We start from the raw sequence: 27,584 nt of genomic DNA, 5'->3' as shown, positions 1-27,584 counted from the left end.
TGCCCAGGATCACACAGCTAATAAGTGTTTGAAGCCAGATTTGAAATGAAGAAGATGAGTCTTCCTGACTCCAGGCTTAGCACTTTATCCACTGTACCACCCTGCTTCCCACTTGATACACAATAGGCAATTAGTAAAAAAAAAAAAAAAAAAAAAAAAAAAAAAGGCCCAATCCTTTTCAAGAATTTAGATGTTTCCAGTTATATAGCAAGATTATATAATGATCAACTACGAACTACGATTGACTTAGCTCTTCTCAGCAATGTGATACAAGATTAAATCTGGGAGACTTGGGATGGAAAAATGCAGATAGCATTCAGAGAGAGAACTAGGGAGCCTGAATGTGCATCAAAGCATAGTATTTTCACATTTTTATTTGTTTGCTTGCTTTTCTCCTATTTTTTTCTCTATTGTTCTGACACAATAGGGATGACAAACATGGAAAAATGTTTAAAAGTATTGCACATATATAATTTATATCAGATGGTTTGCTCTCTTGGGGAGAGGGAGGTAAGAAAGAGAGGAAGAAAAATTTGAAATACAAAATCTTACAAGAAATTATGCATTTCTCTTCCTTACATCAAAAACACACACTTACACACAAAAGATACTCTCATCTGTCTTAGAAATCATTGTAAGAACTCCTAGACTCACATGAAATTTTCCTATTATGTGCTAATATCCTTAAGAGACGTAATATCTTAAGTCAGTGGTTCTTAATTTTTTTTTTTCTTTTTGGTCATGTCTGTTAAAGCTTATGGACCCTTTCTCAAAACAATGTTTTTATATAATTGAAGAAAATAATAAATTTCAGCTAAAGTGTAGTAATAATGAAGGTGTAATTTTTTCTCCCTTCCAATAAAGAAGGAAGGATAAATTTATCCCATAGATTCATTCACTGATTAAAAACTTCTACATTAAGGTGTTTTTTTTTTTTTTTTTTTTAGTAGGAAATTAGCATTCAACTAGTTTCCAAAAAGACAATTGATAACAACTAGGTCCTTAGTTGTAAATCTTAGAAGATTATAGAAAAATGAATTTCCATAACCAAAGGATTTTTAATTAAAATTTATTCCCTATGCTGAGAAAAAATGATCTCAGCATCTAATCTGTATCCTCTAATTGACTGGCTGCATAGAATTTGGCTGCTGAGTGGTGCAGTGCCAGTTCTTAAGTCAAGAAGACCAGAGTTTAAATCCAGCCTCTGACACTGCCTAACTGTGTGACCCAGGACAAATCACTTAACCCTTTTGAGCTTAGTTTCCTCAACTGTAAAATAAACTGGAGAAGGAAATGGCAAACCACTTTTGTATCTCTGCCAAGAAAACTCCAAATGTGGTCACAAAGGGTTGGATATAACTGATAACAACATAGAATTTGAACCCCAATAAATTCTCATATGTATGGTACAGTAATTTCTCACATTCAAGATTATTTGTCCAAAAGTGTTCACCATAAATCATCAATGATGTCCCAAAGAGAAGAAAAAGGGAAAAATACAATTGCACCTTGCTTAGGAAGAAGTCTAAAGTTTGTAAATGATGATGCAAAATGATAATAATAAAAATGATAATCTAATAATTAATATTTATATAATATATGTTTATTCTTACATATAAATTTTTATATGTGCATATTTATTCTCACATCAATGCTGTTTATTAAGTTGGGCAAGTCTCGTGATTTCTATTGATAATGAGAAAAATCTTGATTATTTTTCTTATATCAATAACTAATTATAAAATTAAAATGAAAGTTTCCCTTTCTGTTTCTTTATTCAAAGCCCAGATTTTGCCCCAAAATTACCCCCAGGTCATCTTTTCTAGATGGAATTCATACCCCACCCTTGTTCATGGTTCATTAAATGAGAGGAGACTAGATCCTTTTGTATAGATTATCCTGATGTGGGAGTAGTCTGGTTTGAGATGAGCCTTTCTTTGTCCTCGGTGATATAATCAAAATCATGTCCCCAACCCTTCATTAGAATAAATCCTTCTCTCATTATAATATTTATTCTCTCATCAATTATTAACCAATAAGAGTTGATTTCTATTTCTCTAAGAACACTCACTCTTCCAAGGCCATATAAAAAAGTATTGATTGACCTCCATAATTTATCTTTGGTTTTCAAGAGAAAGCAATTCTCTTATTAACTATTTGCTATTTATAATCAATAAAATGATTGATAATTACCCAGAAGTTATGTCTTTAACTTTTCATATGTCACAATAAGGAAATTAAACCTTGCAAAGATAAGATTGATGGGGGAACCCTGAAATTGTTCTTAACTTTTGGGGTGAGCTCTGAAACTCTCCAGACAAGGAGCCACCCTTGGGGCAGTTAAGTGGTTTCATTAAGATTGGCCCAGAACCACTCCCTATTTAGCTTGAAGTTAAGTGGTCACATTTAGCTGGAGATCTGGAACTGATATTTCTCTTGAGTAATTGCACCCTCTGTCTATTGAGCTGAAAATTAGTCCAGGACTTAGCTCAAACTTAAGTGCCCTTATTCAATTGGAAACCTAGGCCTGAGGGAAGTGACAACATTGAAGTATTTTCATTCAATTGAAACTTCAGGCTCAGATTTCCTATTTAAAGGGCAATTTTGGGGTTCATTTCTTTGCAGAGGCCTAAAAGCAAGAATCAGGCCATGCCAAGGGATCTCTCTTTGGCACAGCTGCCTGCCAGGACCCTTGCCCACTGTGAAGATATTCTCTTCTCAGCATTAAACCCTCTTTATTTCTCTGCCAGGATTTTTCTGCTAGGTCCTTTATCTCCTCTGTCAGGATCTTGCCACTGAAGAAGTCAGTCTCCTAGCAAAAGCTCAGTGCCAATAAATTTCCTTTTACCAGTCTAATATTTTGGGTTTGTGAATTCTTTCATGTTGGACTTGTGGGTTCCCACAACTCTCTGTACTGCCACTACCCTCATCAAGATGGCTTGACTAAAGTCACATAATAAATCATGGAGTCCATTTTGATTCCACACTCAGTCCATTTTCCATTGTATTGTACTGCCTCACAAGCAAAAGCTTGCATTTATATAATGCATTAAGTTTTGCAAACTGTTTTATGTATTTTATCTCATTTGAGCTTTAAAGCAACTCTATAAGGCACTATTATTATCTTTGTTTTACAGATAAGGACATTGAGGCTGAGAAATTAAGTGAATTGCCCAGGATCACGCTATTAGCAAGTATTATTGAAAATTACATTGACTAAATGACTCATTGTTTCCTGTCTTGCTTATCCTGCTTATTAATCATGTTATATCGATTGCAACAAATCATGTTAGCAAGTTATTTCTCACCTTTTTGTACTTGTTAAACATTGTACACAGACAATTGGGGAGGAACTGAGATGTGTATCCCTTTGGTTGACCTGGACCTATCAGAATTGCTTTATTTTATTATTGAAATTATCAATAAAAGTTGACTCCATCTTGAAATACTGGTTATTCTTCAGTAATCAACCCACCAACTTTTTGCTACCTCGATATATATATATATATTTTTTTTACTTTTTAAAATTAATTTTATAATTATAACTTTTTTTTTTTTTTTGACAATATATATGCATGGGTAACTTTTTACAACATTATCCCTTGCACTCACATCTACTCTGAATTTTTCCTCCTTCCCTCTACTCCCTCCCCTAGATGGCAGGCAGTCCCATACATGTTAAATATGTTATAGTATATCCTAGATAAAATATATGTGTGCAGAATTGAATTTCTTGTTGCACAGGAAGAATTAGATTCAGAAGGCAAAAATAACCTGGGAAGAAAAACAAAAATGCAAACAGTTTACACTCATCTCCTAGTGTTCCTTCTCTGGGTATAGCTGATTCCATCCATCAATTGGAACTGAATTAGATCCTCTGTTGAAGATATCCATTTCCATCAGAATACATCCTCATACAGTATCGTTGTTGAAGTGTTTAATGATCTCCTGGTTCTGCTCATTTCACTCAGCATACCTTGATATATTTTTAATAAACTCTTTTAATTTTATTTTCCCCTGTCTTGTCTCTTTAATTAAGGTGAAGCTTGACTAAGGAATTTTCCTTTCAATGGTATCTACCACACGATTATAAGTATAGATTAATACAAGACTTTTGCCCCAGCAATGTCACAGGTCCAAGGCTATAAAAGCCAGGAGTCTGTGGAAGAACAGTAACAGGATAATTTTTTTTTTTTTTTTAATGATTTGTTAATTCAAATGAAAATGATTGGTGAATAGGAGCATGTGGATGAATAAGTGGAGGGATGAATAAATGAATAATTGGAGGGAGTCAGTAGTATTTGTGTTAAAGTATAACATCTAAAATGTTGCAAGATGATACAATAGTGAGTGTCAGAGCATGAATCAAGCTTGTGACTTCACTCCTGGTCCAGTTTCCTTTAAAAACAAAAATTCTTAATTTTCTTTGCATTTTTCTTCAGACTGTCTTCCCTGGGCAGAGCTACTTCTAGTGCTGTGCTGGATTGTTCACTGGGCAACTGCTAATACCCACAGCCCCACAGTGGGTTTTGGCTTGGGGTAGTGACATGTTCACTGCTCAGCCTCTAGTCCCAGGGCAGTCGCTAGTCCACACAGCAGGGTTCTTAGCAGGGCACTTCCACAGCTCAACCCAAGCCTAGTCACTTCCAGTGGGGAACTTTTTCCCAGAGCACTCCTGTATCCTGCAGCACTTTGCTGCCCATTGGCAAGACAGCTGCTGTCCATACACCTTCACTGCTCTGCAGAAGAAGCTGGTAACCTCCTTGCCCTGGCTTTAAAAAAATGAGTAAAAAAATCAAAAGAACTTCTATACAGAAAGAGAGCAGGTTTTCAACCCCCTGGAGGTTGACTAATAGCAGACAGTCTCCAGACAATTGTTGGTCCCCAACACAAAAGGCTCTCCTATTAAAAATCTTAAAAGAGAGCTAGAAGAAAAATGGGGAAAGGAAAGAGAAGTATTGCAAGAGAGTAACAACTTCCTGAAATGTGAATTGGAAAAGGTTAAAAATTCCCAGGAAGTGCAGGCAAACAGAATTTATGAATGGAAAAGGTAAATAACTCCCAAGAAAGTAGGATTTGTGAATTGGAAAAAGAAAATAATTCACTAAAAAAAAAATTTAGTGAAATGGAAAAATATTCCATAGAGCAAAACAACTCATTTAAAAACTTGAGTGGACATATACCAAAAGGAGTAAAAAAAGCTCGTGAAGAAAATAACTCATTAAAAATCAGAACTGAACAAATAGAAATGAATGATTCATTGAGACATCAAGAATCAGTCAAGCAAAACCAAAAAAAAAAAAAAATGGAAAATTAGAAAAAACTTTAAGCATCTACCTAGAAAAACAACAGACCTGGAAAATAGATCTAGGAGATTATTGGACTTCCCAAAAATTATGATGAAAAAAAGAGCCTAGATGCTATTTTACAGGAAATCATCAAAGAGAACTGCCCAGATGTAACAGAATCAGAAGATAAAATAAGTGTTGAAAGAATTCATCAAACACCTTCTGAAAAAGACCCTGTAATAAAAACTCCAAGGGATATTGTGGCCAAAATTCAGAACTATCAGACTAAGGAAAAAATATTACAAGCAGCCAGGAAAAAACAATTCAGATATTGAGGGGCCAAAATAAGGGTCACTCAAGATCTGTCTGCCTCCTCATTAAAAGATTGAAAGGCCTGAAATCTGATAGTCTGAAAGGCAAAAGAACTTGGAATGCAGCCAAGAATAAACTACCCAGCTAAGCTGAGATTTTTTTTTTCCCATGGAAGAAGATGGACATTTAATGAAACAGATGAATTCCATTTGTTTCTAAGGAAAAAAAAAAAAAAGATCTAAAAAAAAAAAAAAATTGATCTTCAACCATAGGACTCAAGAGAAGTAGAAAAAGGTAAAAGGAACTCTTGACAACTGTATTTCTGTTGCGGATATACATAAAGACCACATGCACAATTTGATTTTACTGATATAACATTAAAAAAAAGGAAATAGAAATGGAAAGGGGATAGTGTCAGAAAAAGGGAAAAGGGGAAATAAAAAAGAGGGAAACTACATCCCACAAAGAGACAAAGGAAACCTATCATATATGAGGGTATTTAGAGAGGGGGAGGAACATTGTGTGAATCTTACTCTCGTGAGAGTTGGCTCAAAGAGAAAATAATTGACATATTTGTTTTACAGAGAATCTTCTCTCACCTCATTAAAAAGTGGGAGAGGAAAAGGGAAGAGGAAAGGAGAAGAAAGGAAGGGTACAAGAAAGGGGAAGGGATTCAAAGGGAGGAAGGAGGGATCCTAAAGAGGGAAGTTGCGTGATGCAAGTGGGGCCCACAATTTTAATATTGGGGAAGGGGGTAAGGAGGAGAAAGAAAAAGAAAAGCATAATCTGGGAATAATAAGATGGCAGGAAATATAGAATTAGTAATTTTAACCATAAATGTGAATGGGATGAACTCTCCCATAAAGCAGAGGCAGATAGCAGACTGGATCAAAAGTCAGAACCCTACAATATGTTGTTTACAGGAAACACATTTAAAGCAGGGGAGATACATATAGAATAAAGATAAAAGGCTGAAGCAGAATCTATTATGCTTCAGGGAAAGTCAAAAAAGCAGGGGTAGCCATTCTTATCTCAGATCAAGTAAAAACAAAAATTGATCTAATTAAAAAAGATAAGGAAGGAAACTATATCTAGAGTAGCATAGACAATGAAGCAATATCAATACTAAACATATATGCACCAAGTGGTATAGCATCTGACTTCCTAAAGGAGAAGTTAAGAAAGTTGCAAGAAGAAATAGACAGCAAAACTATAATAGTGGGAGATCTCAACCTTGCACTCTCAGAATTAGATAAATCAAGCCACAAAACAAATAAGAAAGAAATTAAAGAGGTAAATAGAATATTAGAAAAATTAGGTATGATAGATCTTTGGGGAAAACTGAATGGTGACAGAAAGGAGTATACTTTCTTCTCAGCAGTTCATGGAACCTATACAAAAATTGACCATATATTAGGACATAAAGATCTCCAAATTAAATGTAGGAAGGTAGAAAATAGTAAATGCTTTCTTTTTCAGATCATGATGCAATAAGAACTATATTCAATAAAAAGTAAGGGGTAAATAGACCAAAAAGTAATTGGAAACTAAATAATCTCATCTTAAAGAATGATTGGGTAAAACAGCAAATTATAGACACAATTAATAATTTCACTCAAGATAATGACAATGATGAGACATCATACCAAAATTTGTGGGATGAAGCCAGAGCAGTAATAAGAGGAAATTTTATGTCTTTAGAGGTTTACTTTAATAAAATAGAGAAAGAGAAGATCAATGAATTGGGCTTGCAACTTAAAAAGCTAGAAAAAGACCAAATCAAAAACCCCCAATCAAATATTAAACTTGAAATTCTAAAATTAAAAGGAGAAATTAATAATATTGAAGGTAAAAAAAAAAAACCATGAAATTAATAAATAAAACTAAGAGTTGGTTTTATGAAAAAAACCAATAAAATAGATAAACCTTTGGTAAATCTGATTAGAAAAAAAGAATGTGTAAAATCAAATTGTTCATCTTAAAAATGAAAAGGGAGAACTTTCCACCAATTAAGAGGAAATTAGAGCAATAATAAGGAGTTTACTTTGCCCAACTTTATGCCAATAAAGTTGATAACCTAAATGAAATGGGTGACTACCTCCAAAAATATAGGCTTCCCAGATTAATAAAAGAGGAAGTAAATTGCTTAAATAGTCCCATTTCAGAAAAAGAAATAGAACAAGCTATTAATCAATTCCCTAAGAAAAAATCCCCAGGACCAGATGGATTTACATGTGAGTACTACCAAACATTTAAAGAACAATTAGCCCCAATGCTATATAAACTATGTGAAAAATTAGGGAATGAAGGAATCCTACCAAATTCCTTTTATGACACAGACATGGTACTGATACCTAAACCAGGTAGATTATAAACTGCAAAAGAAAACTATAGACCAATCTCCTTAATGAATATTGATGCTAAAATCTTAAATAAGATATTAGCAAAAAGACTTCAGAAAATCATCCCCAGAATAGTACACCATAATCAAGTAGGATTTATACCAGGAATTCAGGGCTGGTTCAATATTAGGAAAACTATTAGTATAATTGACCATATTAATAACCAAATTAACAAAAAGCATATGGTCATCTCAATAGATGCAGAAAAAGCATTTGATAAAATTCAACATCCATTCCTATTTAAAACACTTGAGAGTATAAGAATAAATTGTTTTTTTCCTTAAAATAATCAGTAGCATCTATTTAAAACCATCAGTAAGCATCATATGTAATGGGGATAAGCTGAAACCATTCCCAATAAGATCAGGAGTGAAACAAAATTGCCCACTATCACCATTACTATTCAATATTGTATTAGAAATGCTAGCTTTGGCAATAAGAGTCGAGAAAGAGATTAAAGGAGTTAGAGTAGGTAATGAGGAAGCCAAATTATCACTCTTTACTGATGATATGATGGTATATGTAGAGGACCCCAAAGATTCAACTAAAAAGCTATTAGAAATAATCCACACCTTTAGCAGAGTTGTAGGATACAAAATAAACCCACATAAATCATCAGCATTCTTATATGACACTAACAAAAGCCAACAGTTAGAGTTACAAAGAGAAATTCCATTTAAAGTAACCACTGATAGTATAAAATATTTAGGAATCTATCTGCCAAGGGAAAATCAGAAACTATATGAGCAAAACTACAAAACACTTTCTACACAAATAAAGCCAGATCTAACCAATTGGAAAAATATTAAATGCTCTTGGGTAGTGTGAGCAAATATAATAAAGATGACAATACTACTTAAACTCATCTATTTATTTATGCTATGCCAATCAGACTCCCAAAAAACTATTTTAATGACCTAGAAAAAATTACAACAAAATTCATATGGAAAAACAAAAGGAGAAGAATTTCAAGGGAATTAATAAAAAAAAAAAATCAAATGAAGGTGGCCTAGCTGTACCAGATCTAAAATTATATTATAAAGCAGCGGTTACCAAAACCATTTGGTATTGCCTAAGAAATAGACTAGTTGATCAGTGGAATAGGTTGGGTTCAAAGGATAAAACAGCCAATAACTTCCATAATCTAGTGTTTGACAAACCCAAAGACCCTAGCTTTTGGGATAAAAACTCACTGTTTGACAAAAATTGCTGGGAAAATTGGAAATTAGTATGGCAGAAACTAGGCATTGACCCACACTTAACACCATACACCAAGATCAGGTCAAAATGGGTTTATAACCTAGGCATAAAGAATGAGATTCTAAATAAATTAGAAGAACATAGGATAGTTTACCTCTCACACCTGTGAAGAGAAAGGAATTTATGACCAAAGAAGAACTAGAGATCATTATTGATAACAAAATAGAAAATTTTAATTATATAAAATTGAAAAGTTTTTGTACACACAAAACTAATGCAGACAAGATTAGAAGGGAAGCAATAAATTGGGAAAACATTTTTACAGTCAAAGCTTCTGATAAACGCTTTATTTCCAAAATATATAGAGAATTGACTCTAATTTATAAAAAAATCAAACAATTCTCCAATTGATAAATGGCCAAAGGATATGAACAGACAATTCTCAGCCATATGAAAAGATGCTCCTAGTCATTATTAATCAGAGAAATGCAAATTAAGACAACTCTGAGATACCACTTCACACTTGTTAGATTGGCTAGAATTACAGGGAAAGATAATGTGAAATGTTGGAAGGGATGTGGGAAAACTGGGACACTGATACATTGTTGGCGAAAGTGTGAATACATCCAGCGATTCTGGAGAGCAATTTAGAACTATGTTCAAAAAATTATCAAACTGTCAAACCCTTTAATTCAACAGTGTTACTACTGGGCTTATATCCCAAAGAGATTTTAAAAAAGGGAAAGGGAACTGTATATGTAAGAATGTTTGTGGCAGCCCTCTTTGTAGTGGCCAGAAACTGGAAAATACATGGATGCCCATCAATTGGAGAATGGCTGAATAAATTGTGGTATATAAATATTATGGAATATTATTGTTCTGTAAGAAGTAGCCAGAAGGAGGATTTCAGAAATGCCTGGAGAGACTTACATGAACTGATGCTGAGTGAAATGAGCAGGACCAGGAGATCATTATATACACTTCAACAACAATACTATATGATGATCAATTCTGATGGATGTGGCCCTCTTCAACAATGAGATGAACCAAATCAGTTCCAATAGAGCAGTAATGAACTGAACTCCCAGTGAAAGAACTCTGGGAGATGACTATGATCCACTATATAGAATTCCCATTCCCTCTATTTTGTCCACTTGCATTTTTGATTCCCTTCACAGGCTAATTGTACACTATTTCAAAGTCCTATACTTTTTGTACAGCAAAACAACTGTTTGGACATGTATACATATGTTGTATTTAACATATACTTTAACATATTTAACATGTATTGATCAACCTGCCATCTTGGGGAAGGGGTAAGGGAAAGGAGGGGAAAAGTTGGAACAAAAGGTTTTGCAATTGTCAATGTTGAAAAATTACCCATGCATATATATCTTGTAAATAAAAAGCTATAATAAAAAAATTAAATGCAAAAAAAAAAAAAAAGAAAAGAACTAATGAGCAGGCTGATTTCAGAAAATCCTGGAAAGACTTATATGAACTGATAATGAGCATAATAACAGCAAGGTTCTGATCAACTATGAAAGACCTTAGTGATCCAAAGCAATTCCAATCGACTTGGGATTAAAAAAAAATGCCTTCCACTTCCAGAGAGAGAATTAGGGAAACTGAGTATGGATTGATGTGCATTTTCACCTTTTTTTGGTTTGCTTGCTTTTTCTTTCTTATGGTTTTTCCTCTTTGGTCTGATTTTTCTTGCACAACATGACAAATATCTTTAGGAATATTGTACACATGTCATTTAGGAGTATTGTACATGCCTGTGTTGCATTGTTTGCTACTTTGGAAAGGGGAATGGGACAGGGGAGAGAGAGAAAGTTTGGAACACAGAATCTTGCAAAGGTGAGTGTTGGAAGCTGTCTTTGTATGTATTTAGAGGGTTGTAATACTACTGAGAAAAGAAAAAGAAATAAAATGTGTAATATCACAAAGGGGACCAATTATGTTGAAATACAATTATATAAAAAACCCTTCACCAAAACCAAATAAATTTATGGGTCTTTTAAGAACTGTAGCTTTTCAGAATGCAATGAATGATGCTGCTTAGACACACAGTTCACTCTTAAAGAATGCTGGTTAATTGATTTATTAATTGATTGTTAACATTGCCACTGTTCTATGTCATTTACCTGTTCAGAAAAGTCTAGTAGTCCTCATTACTCTAGGGTAACATACATAGTCCTCTTCTTGGTTTAAAAGTCCTTTACAAGCTTTCTCTTCCCATTTTTCCAGATTTATTTTAAATTTCTCTCCACTTATGCTCTTCCATTATACATCATTCTAGCTTCCACTTCCTTATGCTATGTATATAAAGGCAAAAGCAAAACAATACTAACTCAAGGAACTTATGTTTGAATTGGGGGAGGGAAGAGGTAATATGCATCTACACAAATGCATTCAAAGAATATACAAATCAGATGCAAAGTATCCTTGAGTACTAATTTCTTTGGGGAACCAGGAAAGGCCATTTGTAGAAGGTGGTGAATGGGTTCTTGCAGGAAAATAAACTGCAAAATGCAGAGTGAAGGTAGATTATTTGAGGCTGTGCCCAAAGGCAGAGTGTTGGGAAGTATATCTGGATCATGAATTGCACAGATGGAAGTAATGTGTAATAATTATATACTCATAGAATTTTAGAGTTGGAAGGAACCTTTGAGGCATTCTTGCCTAACCTATAAATGAAAAGAATTCTCAGTATAATAAGTCTAATAAATAGTTATACCATAATTTGAAGATCTCCAAAAAAAGGAGAAATCACCACTAGTCAAGGTAGTTCATTTCATGCTCTGATAGTTCTGATTGTTGAGTTTTTCTAGATGTTAAATCCAAATTGTCTTCTTTGCAATTTCTATTTACTGCTCCTAAATGAGGTCAAGCAGAACAAATCAAATTTTTCCTCCACAAAATAGCCTTTAAAATATTTAAAGATAACTCTTACATTCCTTTGGAGTATTTTTCTTTTTTTCAGGTTAAACAATCCAAATTTCTTCAATAGTTTTCTTATGAATGGATTCAAGACCCTCTACTCTCCTGGTTGCTCTCTTTTGGAAAATCTCCAGTTTATCAAAATATTCATCTTAAATCTTAATGTTCAAAACTGAAGAACATTCTCCAGATGAAGTTTTTCAAGGACAGGGTATAGTGGGATTGCCACCTCCCTATTCCTGGAAAACTGTAACTCTGTTATAGCCCCAAATAGGGTTGTCTTTTTTTGACTGCCTCATCATACCTCTGACTCATATTGAACCATCAGTCCATTAAAACCTAGAGCTTTAGAAAAATCAATAATAGTTTTTTGTTTCATAATACATTCAAAGATAATTTTCAGCATTCACCCTTGCAAAATTGTTCCAAATTTTTTCTCTCTTTTTTCCCTGACCCCTCTCCTAGACAGCAAGTAATCCAATACATATTATACATGTACAATTCTTCTATACATATTTCCACATTTATCATGTACATAAGAAAAATCAGATCAAAAAGGTGAGAAAAGAAAAAAAAAAAAGCAAGAAAACAGACAAAATAAGTGAAAATACCATGTTGTGATCCACATTCATTCCCCACAGTCTTCTTTCTGGTTGCAGAAAGTCACAAGTCTCTTGGAATTACTCTGAATCACTTCATTGTTGAAAAAAGCCATGTCCATTAGAGTTGATCATGGCATAATCTTGTTGCTATGTTTAATGTTCTCCTGGTTCTATTAACTTCACTTATCATTAGAAATTATCTCCAGGCCTTTTTGAAATTATCTTGCTGATCATTTCTTATAGAATAATAATATTCCATAACATTCATATACCATAACTTATTTAGTTATTCCCCAACTTATGGGCATCTACTCAGTTTCCAGTTCCTTGCCACTACAAAAAGGACTACTACAAACATTTTTTGCAGATGTGGATCTTTTTCCCTTTTTCATAATCTCTTTAGTATACCCAGTAGACCCAGTAGAAACACTGCTGGATCAAAGGGTATTCACAGTTTGATAGCCCTTTGGGCATAGTTCCAAATTGCTATCCAGAATGGTGGATCAGTTCACAACTCCACCAACAACGTATTAGTGTCCCAGTCTTCCCACATCCCTTCCAACATTTATCATTTTCTTTTCCTGCCATCTTAGCCAATCTGACAGTGATACCTCAGAGTTGTCTTAATTGGAATTTTTGATCAATAGTGATTTAGAGCATTTTTTCATATGACTAGCAAAAGTTTTAATTTCTTCATCGGAAAATTATTCATATCCTTTGATCATTTATCAATTGGAGAGTGGCTTGTATTCTTATAAATTTGAGTCAATTCTCTAAATATTTTAGAAATGAGGCTTTTATCAGAACCCTTGGATGAAAAACTTTCCTCCCAATTTTTCTACTTCCCTTTTAATCTTGTTTATATTGTACAAAACCTTTTAAATTTAATATAATCAAAATTATCCATTTTGCATTTCATAATGTTCTCTAGTTCTTAGGCTATAAATTCCTTCATTCTCCACAGATCTGACAGATAGATTATTCCTTGTTTTCTTAATTTGCTTATAGTATCCCCCTTTATGTCTAAATCATGAACCCATTTCAACCTTATATCTTGGTATAGGGTGTTAGGTGTTGGTCAGTATCTAGTTTCTATCATACTATTTTCCATTTTCCCCAAGAATTTTTGTCTAATAGCAAGTTCTTATCCCAGAAGTTAGAGTCTGGCTTTATCAAATACTAGATTACTATAGTTGTTAACTTTTGTGTCTTGTAAATCTAACCTATTCCACTGATCAAGTACTCTTTTTCTTAGCCAGTTACCAAATGGTTTTGATGACTGAACAGTGAGAACACTTTTGTATTTTTCATTAATTTCCTTGAAATTCTTGATTTTTTGTTCTTCCAGATGAATTTTGTTATTATTTTTTCTAGCTCAATAAAGTAATTTCTTGACAGTTTGGTATGGCACTGAATAAATAGATTAATTTAGGTAGAATTGTCTTTTTTTTTTTTATATTACCTGGTCTACATATGAGCACTTGATATTCTTCCATTTGTTTAGATCTTACTTTATTTGTATGGAAAGTGTCTTGTAATTATGTTGATATAGTTCCTGGCTTTGTCTTGGCAGATAGACTCTCAAACATTTTACATTGTCAACAATTATTTTAAATGTAATTTTTTTTGTACCTCTTGCTGCTGGACTTTGTTGGTCCTGCAACTTTGCTAAAGTTGTCAATTGCTTTTACTAGTTTTTTTAGTTGATTCTCTAGGGTTCTCTAAATATACCATCATATCATCTGCAAAGAGTGATAAAAATCTTTATAAGATAAAGTGCTACCTAACAATGCCACTCTTGTTTTGTATTTGTAAAGGTGATTTTTTTTTTTTGATCCAAAGGGTAAGATTTTACATAACTCCCTAATTTTTTTAGTTTCTAATTAATCATTTAGGCTATCAAGATCTTTCTGGATTCTGATCCTATCATTACCTGTATAACTATTTCTCCCAGCTTTGCGTCATCTGCAAATGTGATGAGCATGCCATCATCTATGCCTTTTATCCAAACAATGTTAAAAGATCTTAGGCAGATCCAAGGCATATTCCAATCGAGACCACACTGACATAGAATCTTATATGACTTAGAATATATTCTTTGAGACGGTTATTCAACCTGTTATAAATCTAATCTATTTCTGAGTCAGGAAGACATGGATTGAAATTCCATCTCTTATGTTAATTAGCAGTGTCATTATGGATAATTTACAATCTCTCTGAACCTTCATAAACTCTCTAAGGCATATTTACCATCTTATAGTTGGGATGTGATCTGCTCTAGTGATTAGAGTTCCCAGTCAACAGAATTATGGAGCTCTGATGTGCACAGGCATACTGATTATTCAAAATGATGATTTGTATTATATTACTTTTGCTCAAAAATAAACTCTGGGAGAGTTATCTTAATTATCTTTTTATCTTCTTCCATGTTTACATTGCTATCTATGGTAGTCATTTAATAAATGTTTGTTGAATGAATAGATGGATGAAAATAATTGTAATATGAAGGCTGAAGATAGCTAGTCAAATCTTTTAATTTTAGACATGAAAAGACTGACAACAAGCTAATGGTAGAGCTATGAGTATATTTTACAGCTCCTGAATTCCTTTCTATAACATTGGATGTGCATATCTGGTATTGTAGGATAGTATGTTAAAGTCTTTTATTACCCTATAATCTGGGATGGTCTCCAAAGGAAGGAGGAAATGAGTGGTCACCAAGCTGCCCATAATTAAGAGCTATTTCCTGAGAATCAAAGACTGAGAATTTTTTGGGATAAGATCTAAGCCACAATACCTTTAGTTAGTGTGATGGGTCCAAAATAGTTGACATCCATGATCTTTTTGTCAAGTTCCAGGGAGATATTCTGTGCAGGGCCTTTCACTTTCATGCTTGCATTGTTAATAAGAATGTCCACACAACCATAGCAATCTAAGATTTCTTTGGCAACATCCTGGACACAGCTGATGTCTGAGAGATCCAAGAGGACCAACTTTGGTGTAAATGTCTGATGAACAAACCAGAAGGATAGGATCAGCATGGGGATGGTTTCCCAGGAGAGAGTAAGTATATATATATATATATATATATATATATATATATATATATATATATATATGTGTGTGTGTGTGTGTGTGTGTGTGTGTGTGTGTGTGTGTGTGTGTGTGTATGTGTATACACACATATATATACATATATATATACATATAATCTCTCTATAATGCTTTATAGTTTATTAAGCTTTCCTACAAGGTTTTTTGTTGTTTTTCTTGTTGTGACATTCAGACCTGTAATTTCATCAATGTAATGAACTCCTATGAAGAAATACAGTTCTCTCTTTCTATCAATGAAGTAATTTATAGTCTTTTTATTTACTTTTCAAAGTACATGTAAAAACAATTTTAAATATATATTTTTTAATATTTTGAGCTTCAAATACTCTTCCTCTCTTTCTCCCCCTCTTTTTTGTGAAGGCCAACAATTTGATATGGATTATCTGTATAATTTAAAATCTTAGAGTTTCCTGGAGGCAATCAGAAGTTAAAAAACTTTCCCACAGTTAACATATTTAGTAAGTGTGGTCATGAAGACTTAAATTCAAGCTTCCTGATCCCAAATCCAGTGTTCTATAACAGAATTTCAGAGTTGAAAGTGATTATAATGATTATACTAGTCCAATTTATATGTGAGGAAGTAATCTTTGTAACATTCTGATAATGGTCATTCAACCTCTGATTCCTGTGATGGAGCTCACTCCCTCCCAAAGTGGTCCATTATATTTTTGTATAATGGTTAGAAATTTTTTCCTTTATACTGGGCTAAGATTTGCCTCCTTGTAATTTCCATCTAGTTCTGTCCTTTGAGTGACTAGTATAATAAATATGTGTCTGGTAGTAACCTGGAGATTAAAGAGCAATATTCTTTTTAAAAACTGGTTTTATTGAATGAATACTTATAACTCAAAAATTCCTATCTTTTCCAAATCAAACATAATCTTTTATCAAAGAAAAACAGGGAAAAATATCTGATTTACTGACCCTACTTAACAATCTGACCCAGTTGACCTCTGACTTTCTATCCAGAGGAAAGGTTTCATTGTCTCGTCTCTTGAATTGTTATTAATTTTCAAAAAAATGTAATTCATAAAATTAAGAAAATATTAATAAATAAAATTTCAAAATAATGAAAGTCAAGAGCTGACAAATCAACATGGAAATAGTAGAGTCAGAAATTATTGTTAAGAGGGGGAAGATTAAGAAAGTTTTTTGCTTTTAAAGGTTAGGGAAGCAGATAACATGTGAACACAAGGTGGTATTAGAATCATATACTATCAGAACAAGAAGTCATTCATCTAGTTCAGCCATTGATTTTTTTTCAGGAGGCAAGCAAAACTCAAAAAGGGAAATTAACTTGTCTAAAATAACATGGTAGATTAGTGGAAAAGCCAGAAATAAATCTAAATTTCATGATTTCCTATATGGGACTTTCCCCTTTATATCCAGAGGTTATATCCAGAGAACCAACTAGTACTCAATGAGAACCAATTGTTAAATTTTTAATGTAAACTTTATGTGTTGGAAATTGGCAAATAAATTATTTTGGTTATTGTTAGACTTTATATTTGGATGTCTTCTTTGAGATTTTCCATGAAAGATGATTTGCCAGTCACATATAAAATAATTGATTGTTAGAATTCTTACAAGGTGCTAAGTCAGTGGAATTGATAGAGACAATGGTTGTTTAGCAGAGTGCTTAACAGTTCTCTAGATGTACTTAGTACTTATTAGAGTTCCACAAAATTCACACCTTTAAGAGAGCATATATAAGGAGGAGCCCACTAAAGGACAAGTACACAAAACCACAAGCCCACTCTTTGGAGGTGGAGTCAGATTCATTCCAACTTCCATCTTTGTGCTGGCTGGAGACATTCGGAGGAAGAGAGGCTGAAGCCGGCAGAGGCAAAGGACTAGCAGTAAGAGCTCTCAAAACCAAGGAGAGAGATAGGCCACTAAGAAAGCTAACCAGGCCCAAGGAAGGAGACAATACTTGGAAAAAGAAAATAACGGATCTGTATTTTAACTCCTAGCTGCATTTGGGGTGATTACATTGAACTGAAAGGAAGGTTGCCTCTAGAAGCCCCCCAAGAAACCTGCTCCCAGAGAACATTATATTTTAAAGAACACTACAATTGATCTCATCACAATGTCTTATTTTTTGATTCTTATAGTGATCAACTAACTTGGTTACCCATCTTATTCAATATACTTGACTCTCAATGAATTTTTGATTTAAACAGCTGAAAATCAAACCTATCCTCAAAGTTTTAAGATTTATCATCCCGAAGCATAACAATTTTTAAAAAATTACACGTCAGGCTTTGAAGACATTATGTGGTTGAAAGTTAAGTCTAAAAAAACTCAGAATTCAACACTCAAAATAGGGATAAAGAGGGATGAGAGCTATTGTTTTATTAATTTAGGAACTTTTAGGTGAGCAAGTTTCTTCCAAGAAACAAATTGTCCTCTTTTCTGTAATTTGCAATCATAAAGTTGTAAAAACCTTAGTATTTTACATATTACCTGCTATATATTAGTGTATAACTCTATGTAAGTTGCTTCCTGGACTCTCTGCCTCCTGAAGATAGTATTGCTGGTATATGTGACTTTGCTAGGTGTGACGTTTTAGGATACATCAGTACTTTGTGTGTCTAAGTTTGAATTTTTTTGACCTTCCAATCATTGGTTTAGAGGGAAAGTGGAAATAATCTCTGGTGTTGAATATAAAGACTTTTGAAGCCTTCAAGTCTTGAATCTTTTTTGATATCATTAGACCCTTTATTTTTAAAAGCTTCAGAATTATGAGTGTCAATATCAGTCATAACCATGAGCTCTGCTCTTCATTCTTCTTTTACTCTGTTGTTATAAAGATGTGTATAGTTCAAGAAGCATTCAAACTATAGTGACTGCCATGAAAAAAAGTAGATCCCACTACATTTTGATTTGCTTATCTTATAATTAATATAAGGAAAAGGAGCTTTTCCCAAATATTTACCTTTAAGATTTAATTTAATTTCACTTTATTGGCTGTCACCAACAGTTGGATTATTGTACTAGTCTCCTAATTGATTTCTCAGCTTCCCATTTCACCCTTTTCATTCTATTCTCCATATAGTTGCCAGATTAAGATACCTAAAACACAGGTATGACCATTTTACTTCACTTCTCAAAAAAAATCTCAAAAAAAGGGGACACCTTTTGCTTTCAGGATAAAATACAACTTCTATATTAGGTCCTTAAAGCCTTTCACATTCTGATTCAATCCATTTTCCTGAGATTGTTCTGATATTGTTTTCTTTCATATATTTGATGCTTTAGCCAAACTGTTCTACTTGCTTCTCTTAATGTAGAATATTAAATGTCCTATCTCCATTCCTTTACAGAAGAAGTCTCATTGTATATGCATGAACTACCTTTTAATTTTCCCTCCTGAGAATTCACAATTTTCAGCTAAAATATTATCTTCCACATGATCCTTTTCTCTTGTTAATATCATTTTACCTCACATTATATTTACTTTGTATATATTTTGCATTGACTTAACTTCTTTTGTGTTTTTCTCCTGCAGAATACATATTACTAGAAGGCAAAACTTATTTCATTTTCATCTTTGTCATCTTTACTAGCACTTAGAACAGTACTTTGCACAAAATAAGCATAGTAAAATGGTTGTTGAATGAATCAATCAATTCTTACTTACCCTTTAACTACTGAATGGCTATTTCCCCAGACAAACTGAGACCCGAAAAAAACCTTAGCTTAAAAAGACTAAAGTCTCTCACTACATCCTGGGCCAGCACCAGTTGTCCTGACCCTGTCTTGACACTAGATTTTGATGACTCTGGAGAAGAGTAAGGCTGATGACTTTTCACATCTTTGACTCACTTAAACCCAATTCATTTACAAGTTAAAATATCATCCTCCTAATGTCATTAATTCTTTTTGAGAATGAAGGTTAAACAAAGAATAAATACATAAAAGCCTTACCTTGCTTGGATCTGCCACACTAAGAAGTGCATCATACAAGACTTCTAGTTTCTCCCAGTTCTTTCCACATAATACCAACCTTGCACCACCAGCATGGAACAGTCTAGAACATTCTATTAAAAAGCATTGAAAAGGACAAAGTAAGTATATTGGTATGGTTCCTTTTCTCTCAATTGTCTAGATCAAAGAATAATAATATCATAAGCTTTTAGTATTACACTGAATGCAATATCACTTTCCTTCAATAAGGAATAAGGCTGGGATAAACAGAGAAAGAGCAAAATGAAGAAGAATAGTAAATTCAGGAAAGGGTTAGTCATAAGCCACATCAAAAAAAGGCCTTCTTTAATGGGTGGAGTTTAAAAGAGAAGAATAAAAGTAAAGACAAAATGGTAAGAATCTGAATCTGAATTGGTTATATTAATAACCAATTATTGAATGGGCACTAATTAAATAATTGGGTATTAACATAAAACAGAAAAAAATAATTCTCTCAGAGAGATCAAGAAGGCAATTGAGATTACTGGGAATTTTGGAGAGTGCTGTTTCAACTGAATGAGGAGGCCAGAAGCCAGACAGTTTAGAGTTAAGAAGAATATGAGTGAAAGAAAATAAAGGTACTGATTATAGACAGTTATCTTGAGGAGATTATTCACAAGAGAGAAGAGAAATGTAGGATGATAATAGGGATGGATGTATCAAATGAGGATTTTCGAGGATGAGGGAGACACAGGTATGTCTGTAGGCATTAGGTAAGCATCTAGTAGATGGGGACAGAGTAAGAGAATGGAAATGATAGAGGGGAGATAAGATGGAATGGGATCATTTGTGCTTAGAGGGGTAGATGAGTTGGCATTCAGCCATCACTACAGCTAGAGTTGTACCTGAATTAAGTTATTAATTATGTGATATTTTCTCGATAGTAAGTTCCATAATACAATGTCCATATCTTATGTAAACTTTGAACCTCTCCTAGCACCTTACATAGTACTTTACATGTTCTTAATATTATTTTTTAGTATTTTATAATATATTATTAGTTTATTCATTGAGGCATTCCAGAAAAAAAAACTGTATAACTAAATACAACTAAGTCCAACTTCTCTTTTTTTTTCTGTTAAAATAACCACAAAAGTTTCAAATACCAAAAAAAAGCTTAAAAAACAAGAAGATGGAAAACAGCTGTTACTGGGAAGGACTTTCCTAGAAACTGAAGAGGCTTACAATGAATGGATATCATGTGTGACAAAATATCCAAATACAGAATCTTGTTCTCAGTACTTTAGCATTTGATAATATGGGTCAACTTCTTTATATACCTTTTTTCTTCCTGTTGTTTTTTGGAGCACTGCACTAGTTTCTTTTATTTTTCTACCTGTTTCTTTTCCCTTTTGTCACCCCAGTTTTAACATTCTCATATATTTAGTGATGAGAATGCTGGAGTCATGAAGACTTGAGTTTAAACTCTATCTCAGACATTTACTACTAGGTGACCCTGGCAAGTCTCTTTTTAACCTTTCAACTTCAGTTTCCTCATCTGTTAAAAGGGAATTACAATAGCAGCTACCTTTCATTATTGATGGGAGGATAAAAGGAGATTACAAATATATTAAACTTTACAGGCCTTAAAGTGCTATATTATTCTTCAAATGAATTAAGGAAACCTTATAATATTAATACATGTAAATGTCACTTTGTGATTTGAAAAGCACTTTTCTTGTATAGTTTTGTGAGATGAGTAACATGAATATTATTGTTCCTAATTTAAAGACAAAGTTATAATGGGGCTATGTGGAGCAGTTGATAGATATACATACATTATGTGGTTGAAAGGTAAGTCTAAAAAACTCAGGATGCAGCACTCAAAATAGGGATAGAGAGGGATGAGAGTTATTATTTTATTAATTTAGGAACTTTTAGGTCCTGAAGTCAGGAGGACCTGAGTTCACATCTAGTCTCAGATACTTAACACTTCCTAGCTGTGTGACCCTGAGCAAGTCACTTAATCCCAATTGCCTCAGGAAAAAAAAAAAAAGAAAGAAAGACAGAAAAAAGAAAAAAAAAATAAAGAAAAAAGAAGGCCATGGGACTCTTCTTCCTATGATGGCAAGATTTCCTTCCTTGATGGGAATCTGGTTCTTCTATCAGCCCTGGTGAAAAGAACCCTTCCCTATGTAGAAAGCAGTGATTCTGTCTAGTCCAATAAAGACGTATTCTAGACTAATGGTCTTTAAAGTGGTATAAGGAAGAAATTATTCAATTTCTCTTTATTTTTATTTATTTATTATTTAAGAGAAAAATCTCATTTCTCTTTATTTTTATCTAAAAATAGAATGTAAGCTTTACTAATATTTAGTATGCAGCTTGATCTGATATCTCATACTCAAATATCTTGGGGGAAGAATAGAAATTCCATAATGTAAAAATAATTATAGTCTTGACTCATCATATCATATTGCAATGTTTCATAGTTTACAATGTACCTAGGTAAATAGACATGAAAATGAACAAAATATTTATTAAGCACTTATATACAAAATACTCTTCTATGTAGTATTTGTAGAAATAAAAAAAAATGGCAGTCCCTTCTCTCAAAGAATTTACATTCTAATGGGGGATAATATATTACCAAGTTTTAATTAACCTTAACAAAATGAAAAAGTGACTTTTAAAAATGTTCCTGCAAAGAAAACCTTAATAGATAATAGAACTTAATAATGTGAGCATAATTGAACAAGAAGAAAATGTCAAGGGCAGCATTTCTCCTATTCCTAGAACAATTTCTTTATTGGGAATACTACAAGATAAAATCAAGTATGATCTCATCAGATCTGACAAGGACTTGGCCAAACAAATTCAAAATTATCAAGAATTTTTGAATTATTTATCTAAAATCATTATTGTTAAAAATGAATGTTGTTTTAAGTACATACAGTGCCTTGAAGTATTGATGAATATTTTTCATAATTAGTTTTTTTTTTTTTTAACACACACTAAGCTTTTGTTACTAGAAATATGTCACTTTATACAAATTCTCCATGTATATCTATTAAAAAACACTTTGGAAACAGATTTTTTTTTTTTTTTACATGTTGAAGAATTTTCCAAATGAAGAGTTTTAGTGACCTTTGAAGCTATTCATTGAAATGTAAAAATGTAACATTAAGGGGGCAGCTAGGTGGTGCAGTGGGTAAGAGCACCAGCCCTGAAGTCAGGAGGACCTGAGTTCAAATCCGGTCTCAGACATTTAATACTTCCTAGCTGTGTGACCCTGGGCAAGTCATTTAATCCCAATTACCTCAGGGGGGGAAAAAAAAGTAACATTAAAATTTTTTTTAGAAACCCCTGACGAAAGTACTGAGATATCTCTCTAGATTTTTCCTTTTCTTTAAAAAAAATATTTTTTATTTTCAATTCCAAATTCTCTTTCCTTTCATACTTCCCTGTAATGTTCTGGTTGATTTTCTGGAGGTCTTTGGACCAGCCTTCGTTTCAGCTGAGTAATACCAAGAAATAGCCAGAGATAAAGTCCAAATTCTTTATTATCTCCTTGACAGTCTTGTCTCCTTGCCTGGGGCTCAGCTAGCTTTATGCAGGCCCTTTCAACAGGCCTTGGTCTCAGTGGGATAAGTAGGAGGACAGGCCAGCCACCACTAGACTGATGAAGATGGAATGTCTCTGGCTGAGTTTATCCCAGCTTATATTTATATTTTACATCGTCGTAGGTGTGAATCTTGCAGAACTATATTAAGTACTAAGTACATGTACTGAACTAGAGAACTATTAATCACCATGCTAAACTAGATAACCATTGTTTTATCAGTTCCACTGAGTTAACACCTTTTATAAGAATCCTTGCCTAAGTATATTTCTCCAGAATTCTAGCCCATTATACTTCCCTTCCCCTCAAAAGGAAGGCAAGAAACATGACACACATTATACATATGAAATCATGCAAAATATATTTTTACATTTGTCATGTTCTTAAAAAAAAGGCAAGAAAAATTAAAAAAGGGAAAAATATGCTTCAACCAGCACTTTGAGTTCATTAATTCTCTATCTGGAGGTCTATCACATTTTATATCATGAGTCCTTTGAAGTTATGGTGGGTCATTGTATTAAGTTACTAAGTCGTTTACAATTCTCTTGTGTTACTGTATAAACTGTTTTCCTTTTTCTGCTCATTTTCCTTTGCATCAATTCAATCAAACCTTCCTAGGTTTTTCTGAAAATATGCCCAACATTAGTTTTTATAGCAAAATAGTATTCCACTACATTTTTATACTATAACTTGTTCAGCCATTTCCCAATTCATAGGGAAATTCCTCAATTTCCCATTATTTGTTCCCACAGAATAGATAGATACTATAAGTATTTCATACATATAGTTCCTTTTTTTTTTCCTCTTTGATATACCTGACGAAAAGCCCTAACGTTAATATTGCTGGGTCAAAAGGTATGCATATTTTTATAGTTTTACAGTTCCTAATTGTTCTCCAGAATAGTTGGACTTTTTCATAGCTCTACCAATAGTTCTTTGTCTAACTTTCTTGACCAGTCTCAGTAATGTTTTCCTGATCTTAATCCTACTGGTATTGGTCAATTACATCATAGGTACCAAACTTAAATAATTGATACATAAAGATTCCTGTAGTAGCATATTGACTTAGTTTTAAAATGTAATATTATCTGTGTTCTATTGTATTTTTATTTTGCTAAATTAAATTTTGCTACAAATTTTAAAAAAATCACCATCAGTATAATCTGATTTGGGCCACAGTGATTTGACAGCTCTAGGCTATGACAAATTCAATACTTAAATACAAATAATTTGGAAACTGTAATCTTCAAACGACCTTTACTTTTATATGTTTGGAGAGGATCTGCCTCTCTAGTAATAATGTATAGTCTTTTTGATAACATACCTGCTATTTCTTCTAGTTCTCTAGCCATTTGTTTACTTTCACAAATACATCAGCCAGTCAGATTTCCAGGAATAGGACACCTTGTTAAGTTATCCTTTAAGTAATACTTATGTTCCTCTGACACACTTTCATCTATACCTACTCCTCCCTACCCCCTAATCACTTGTTAAAACTCACTGATATGAGGGGCAGCTAGGTGGCTCAGTGGATAGAGCACCAGCCTTGAATTCAGGAGGACCAGAGTTCAAATCTGGCTCAGACACTTAATACTTCCTGGCTGTGTGACCCTGGGCAAGTCACTTAACCCCAGCCTCAGGGGCAAAAAAAAAAAAAAAACCAAAAACACTGATATGAACTAATATAAACATGGTCTTTGTCAAAGCCCCAGTATAGTTGTAACTGAATTATGCTTGTGATGGGGTTACCCCTGCCCCCAAATCTGCTTTAGAATAACAATATGTTATCATCTGGGGGGCTTACTTCCACCAAAGCATTGACTATTTCATAGTATTTTTTCATGGTATTTTTTTGGTACATGGTACATAATTTCATGGTAGTCTTTCCAATTTTTGTCTATCACAAAAGGCAACTACTATACATCTGTCCTCATAGCAAGAAGCTGCACCTTAAATATTAGTTCAATGAATCAACCAAAGACATTCATGTATCAACAAAACTCATTTTTCTGGCAGTTTTTCCTGTTTGTAGATCAGTTTGATAAAACATGATTGTGATGAAATACTATTGTGCCATTAGAAATGATGATCTTGGAAAAGCATATATAGATTTGCATAAAGAGCAAAATGAGTAAACCCAGAAAGATTATAATGGCTATATTGTTTTAAGAATAACCTTGAGCAAATAAGCCATTTTTACTATAAATATCCAAAAGATGCTATCTGCATCAAGAGAAAGAACTGATAAATGGAAGTATTTTTCATATATATATATATACATATATATATATATACATAGTTATGTCTAATAGTAGCTATGTCTTGAGTTAGGGGAAGGGAAGAAAGAGAAAAAGAGAAATTTACATGATAACTTTATTATATATTTAAAAGGAATAGCAAGTTGTACATAATAGAATTTCAGTTTCATGTATAATCATTTTTTAAAAAATAAGACTATGTTATAGAAATGCTTGCCTTAATCTACAAATTAAAAAATTTAATCAAGGACCTGGAAAGATGAAGCAAAAACCAAAAATCCTTACCTCTGAGGGTTGGGGAATACAACATGTATATATATAAAACCAAGAAATTGAAAAGAAAAAGTAGTTTCAAGAGAGAGAGAATGCTTGTACCTATAGATCAGGAAAGATTTACTTAGGAGTTTTCACCCAAGCTGTGTTGTGGAGAAAATCTGCCTAAAGGCTTGAAGGTTGTGGCCAGTTGAATTATCCACTGGCAACCACTAATAGCCTTTCCTATTTTTAGATGCCCCAGTTAACATTATCTCAGATTCTATTAGGAGTTTGCCAGTGTATTTCACCTGGTTTCTATATTGCTGTGGGATTTCTTTTCTTATAGTGCTAGTAGAGGGAAAACATTACTGGATTTACAATTTTTGAATCCTATATATGCAATTTACTTAAGTAATACTAAGTAAGCTACAATACAGAGAGTGCTAGATTGGAAACAGCAAGAATTGAGTTCAAATCTAGTCCCACACACTTAACTAGATGTGTGACCTCAGGTGAATCACTTTACCTTTCTTTGCCTCAGTTTCATTTGTAAAATGGGGATGATAATAGCACTTACCTTCTAGGATTGTGAGAATGAAATGAGATATTATTTGTAAAGAGTGAAGCACTATATAAATGCTAGTTATGATAACTTTTGGAGATTAACACTTTTAAATCTCAATTTCCTCATCTGTAAAATAAGAACTCTAAAATTCCAACTTTAAAATTGCATCATTTTATGATCCAGGTCTGACTCTCAGGTTGTTGCTGATTCATGTATAGTTGTATATTCCAAGCTAATTTGGCTCTGGGACACTTTTGACCTTGAACTATTGAAAGCAAACATAAATATCAAATGTAGGAGGAGTGAAGATGATCTGAAGGAATGGAATACTAATCTTATAGTAGGAGACAGGGAAATTATATATCAGAGAAAATAAGTCCTATTTCATAAAACAAAAATTATCGAATTTGTCATATGAACCATATGTAGACTTGATAGGGATCCTATATAATGCTGGGTGTGCAGTAAGTAACAGCATATCAGCTTGGGAAGTGCCAATAACTGCAGAATAACAAGGAATCATTTTATTAATTAACAAGAGGAGTATAATATATAATTTTTAAACAAGGTGTTAGCATATTTAAATTACCAATCCAGTGTTGTCTCCAGAGTTTTTCTGATCAATGTGTATGTGTATGTCTTTTTTTTTTTTTTTTTTTTTTTTTGCTGAGGCAATTGAGGGTAAGTAACTTGCCCAGAGTCACACAGCTAGGAAGTATATGCATGTCGTTTACCATTTCTGACTTCATGTCTTCAGATGAATGGGCAAGAAAGAAACCTTCCATGGGATTCTGAATTGTAACCTGAATTTCATATAAAAATATTAATTGGGATTATTAAAATAGGAAAATCTATATCCCTAGAATTTCGATACTCTATCTAAGAAATTTCTGCATTCACTTTCAGTCTTCTTTATATATTTTTCACAAAGAATCTATATATAGAAGACATTTTATTTAACACAACAATGAAGACATAAGGGGAAAAAGTTTCATTTCTATTACATGGGATCACAACTCAATTTATTCCAAAAGTCTTTTTCTGAATCTATCTCTAGGTTGTGGGAAAAAAAATAAGGATATTGATGTTAAGATCCAGGTCCAAGTTCTGG

The 27,584-nt window shown here is 33.1% G+C and overlaps 1 protein-coding gene across 1 annotated transcript in view; it reads right to left on the bottom strand.

The window, feature by feature from the left end:
• Nucleotides 1-27,584, bottom strand: part of DHRS7C (dehydrogenase/reductase 7C) — a 47,719-nt gene that overhangs the window by 8,516 nt on the left and 11,619 nt on the right. The window contains exons 3-4 of the mRNA XM_074260208.1: nt 19,795-19,907; nt 15,548-15,758 (exon numbers count right to left, since the gene is read on the bottom strand). Coding sequence (XP_074116309.1) covers nt 15,548-15,758; nt 19,795-19,907 — 324 coding nt within the window. The remainder of the gene's footprint in view (nt 1-15,547; nt 15,759-19,794; nt 19,908-27,584) is intronic.

This window comes from Sminthopsis crassicaudata, chromosome 4 (assembly GCF_048593235.1).
Source record: "Sminthopsis crassicaudata isolate SCR6 chromosome 4, ASM4859323v1, whole genome shotgun sequence".
In the NCBI taxonomy this organism is placed as follows: domain Eukaryota; kingdom Metazoa; phylum Chordata; class Mammalia; order Dasyuromorphia; family Dasyuridae; genus Sminthopsis; species Sminthopsis crassicaudata.
Note: the sequence above shows the minus strand (reverse complement) of the source record. Positions and strands in the feature narration are given on the sequence as shown.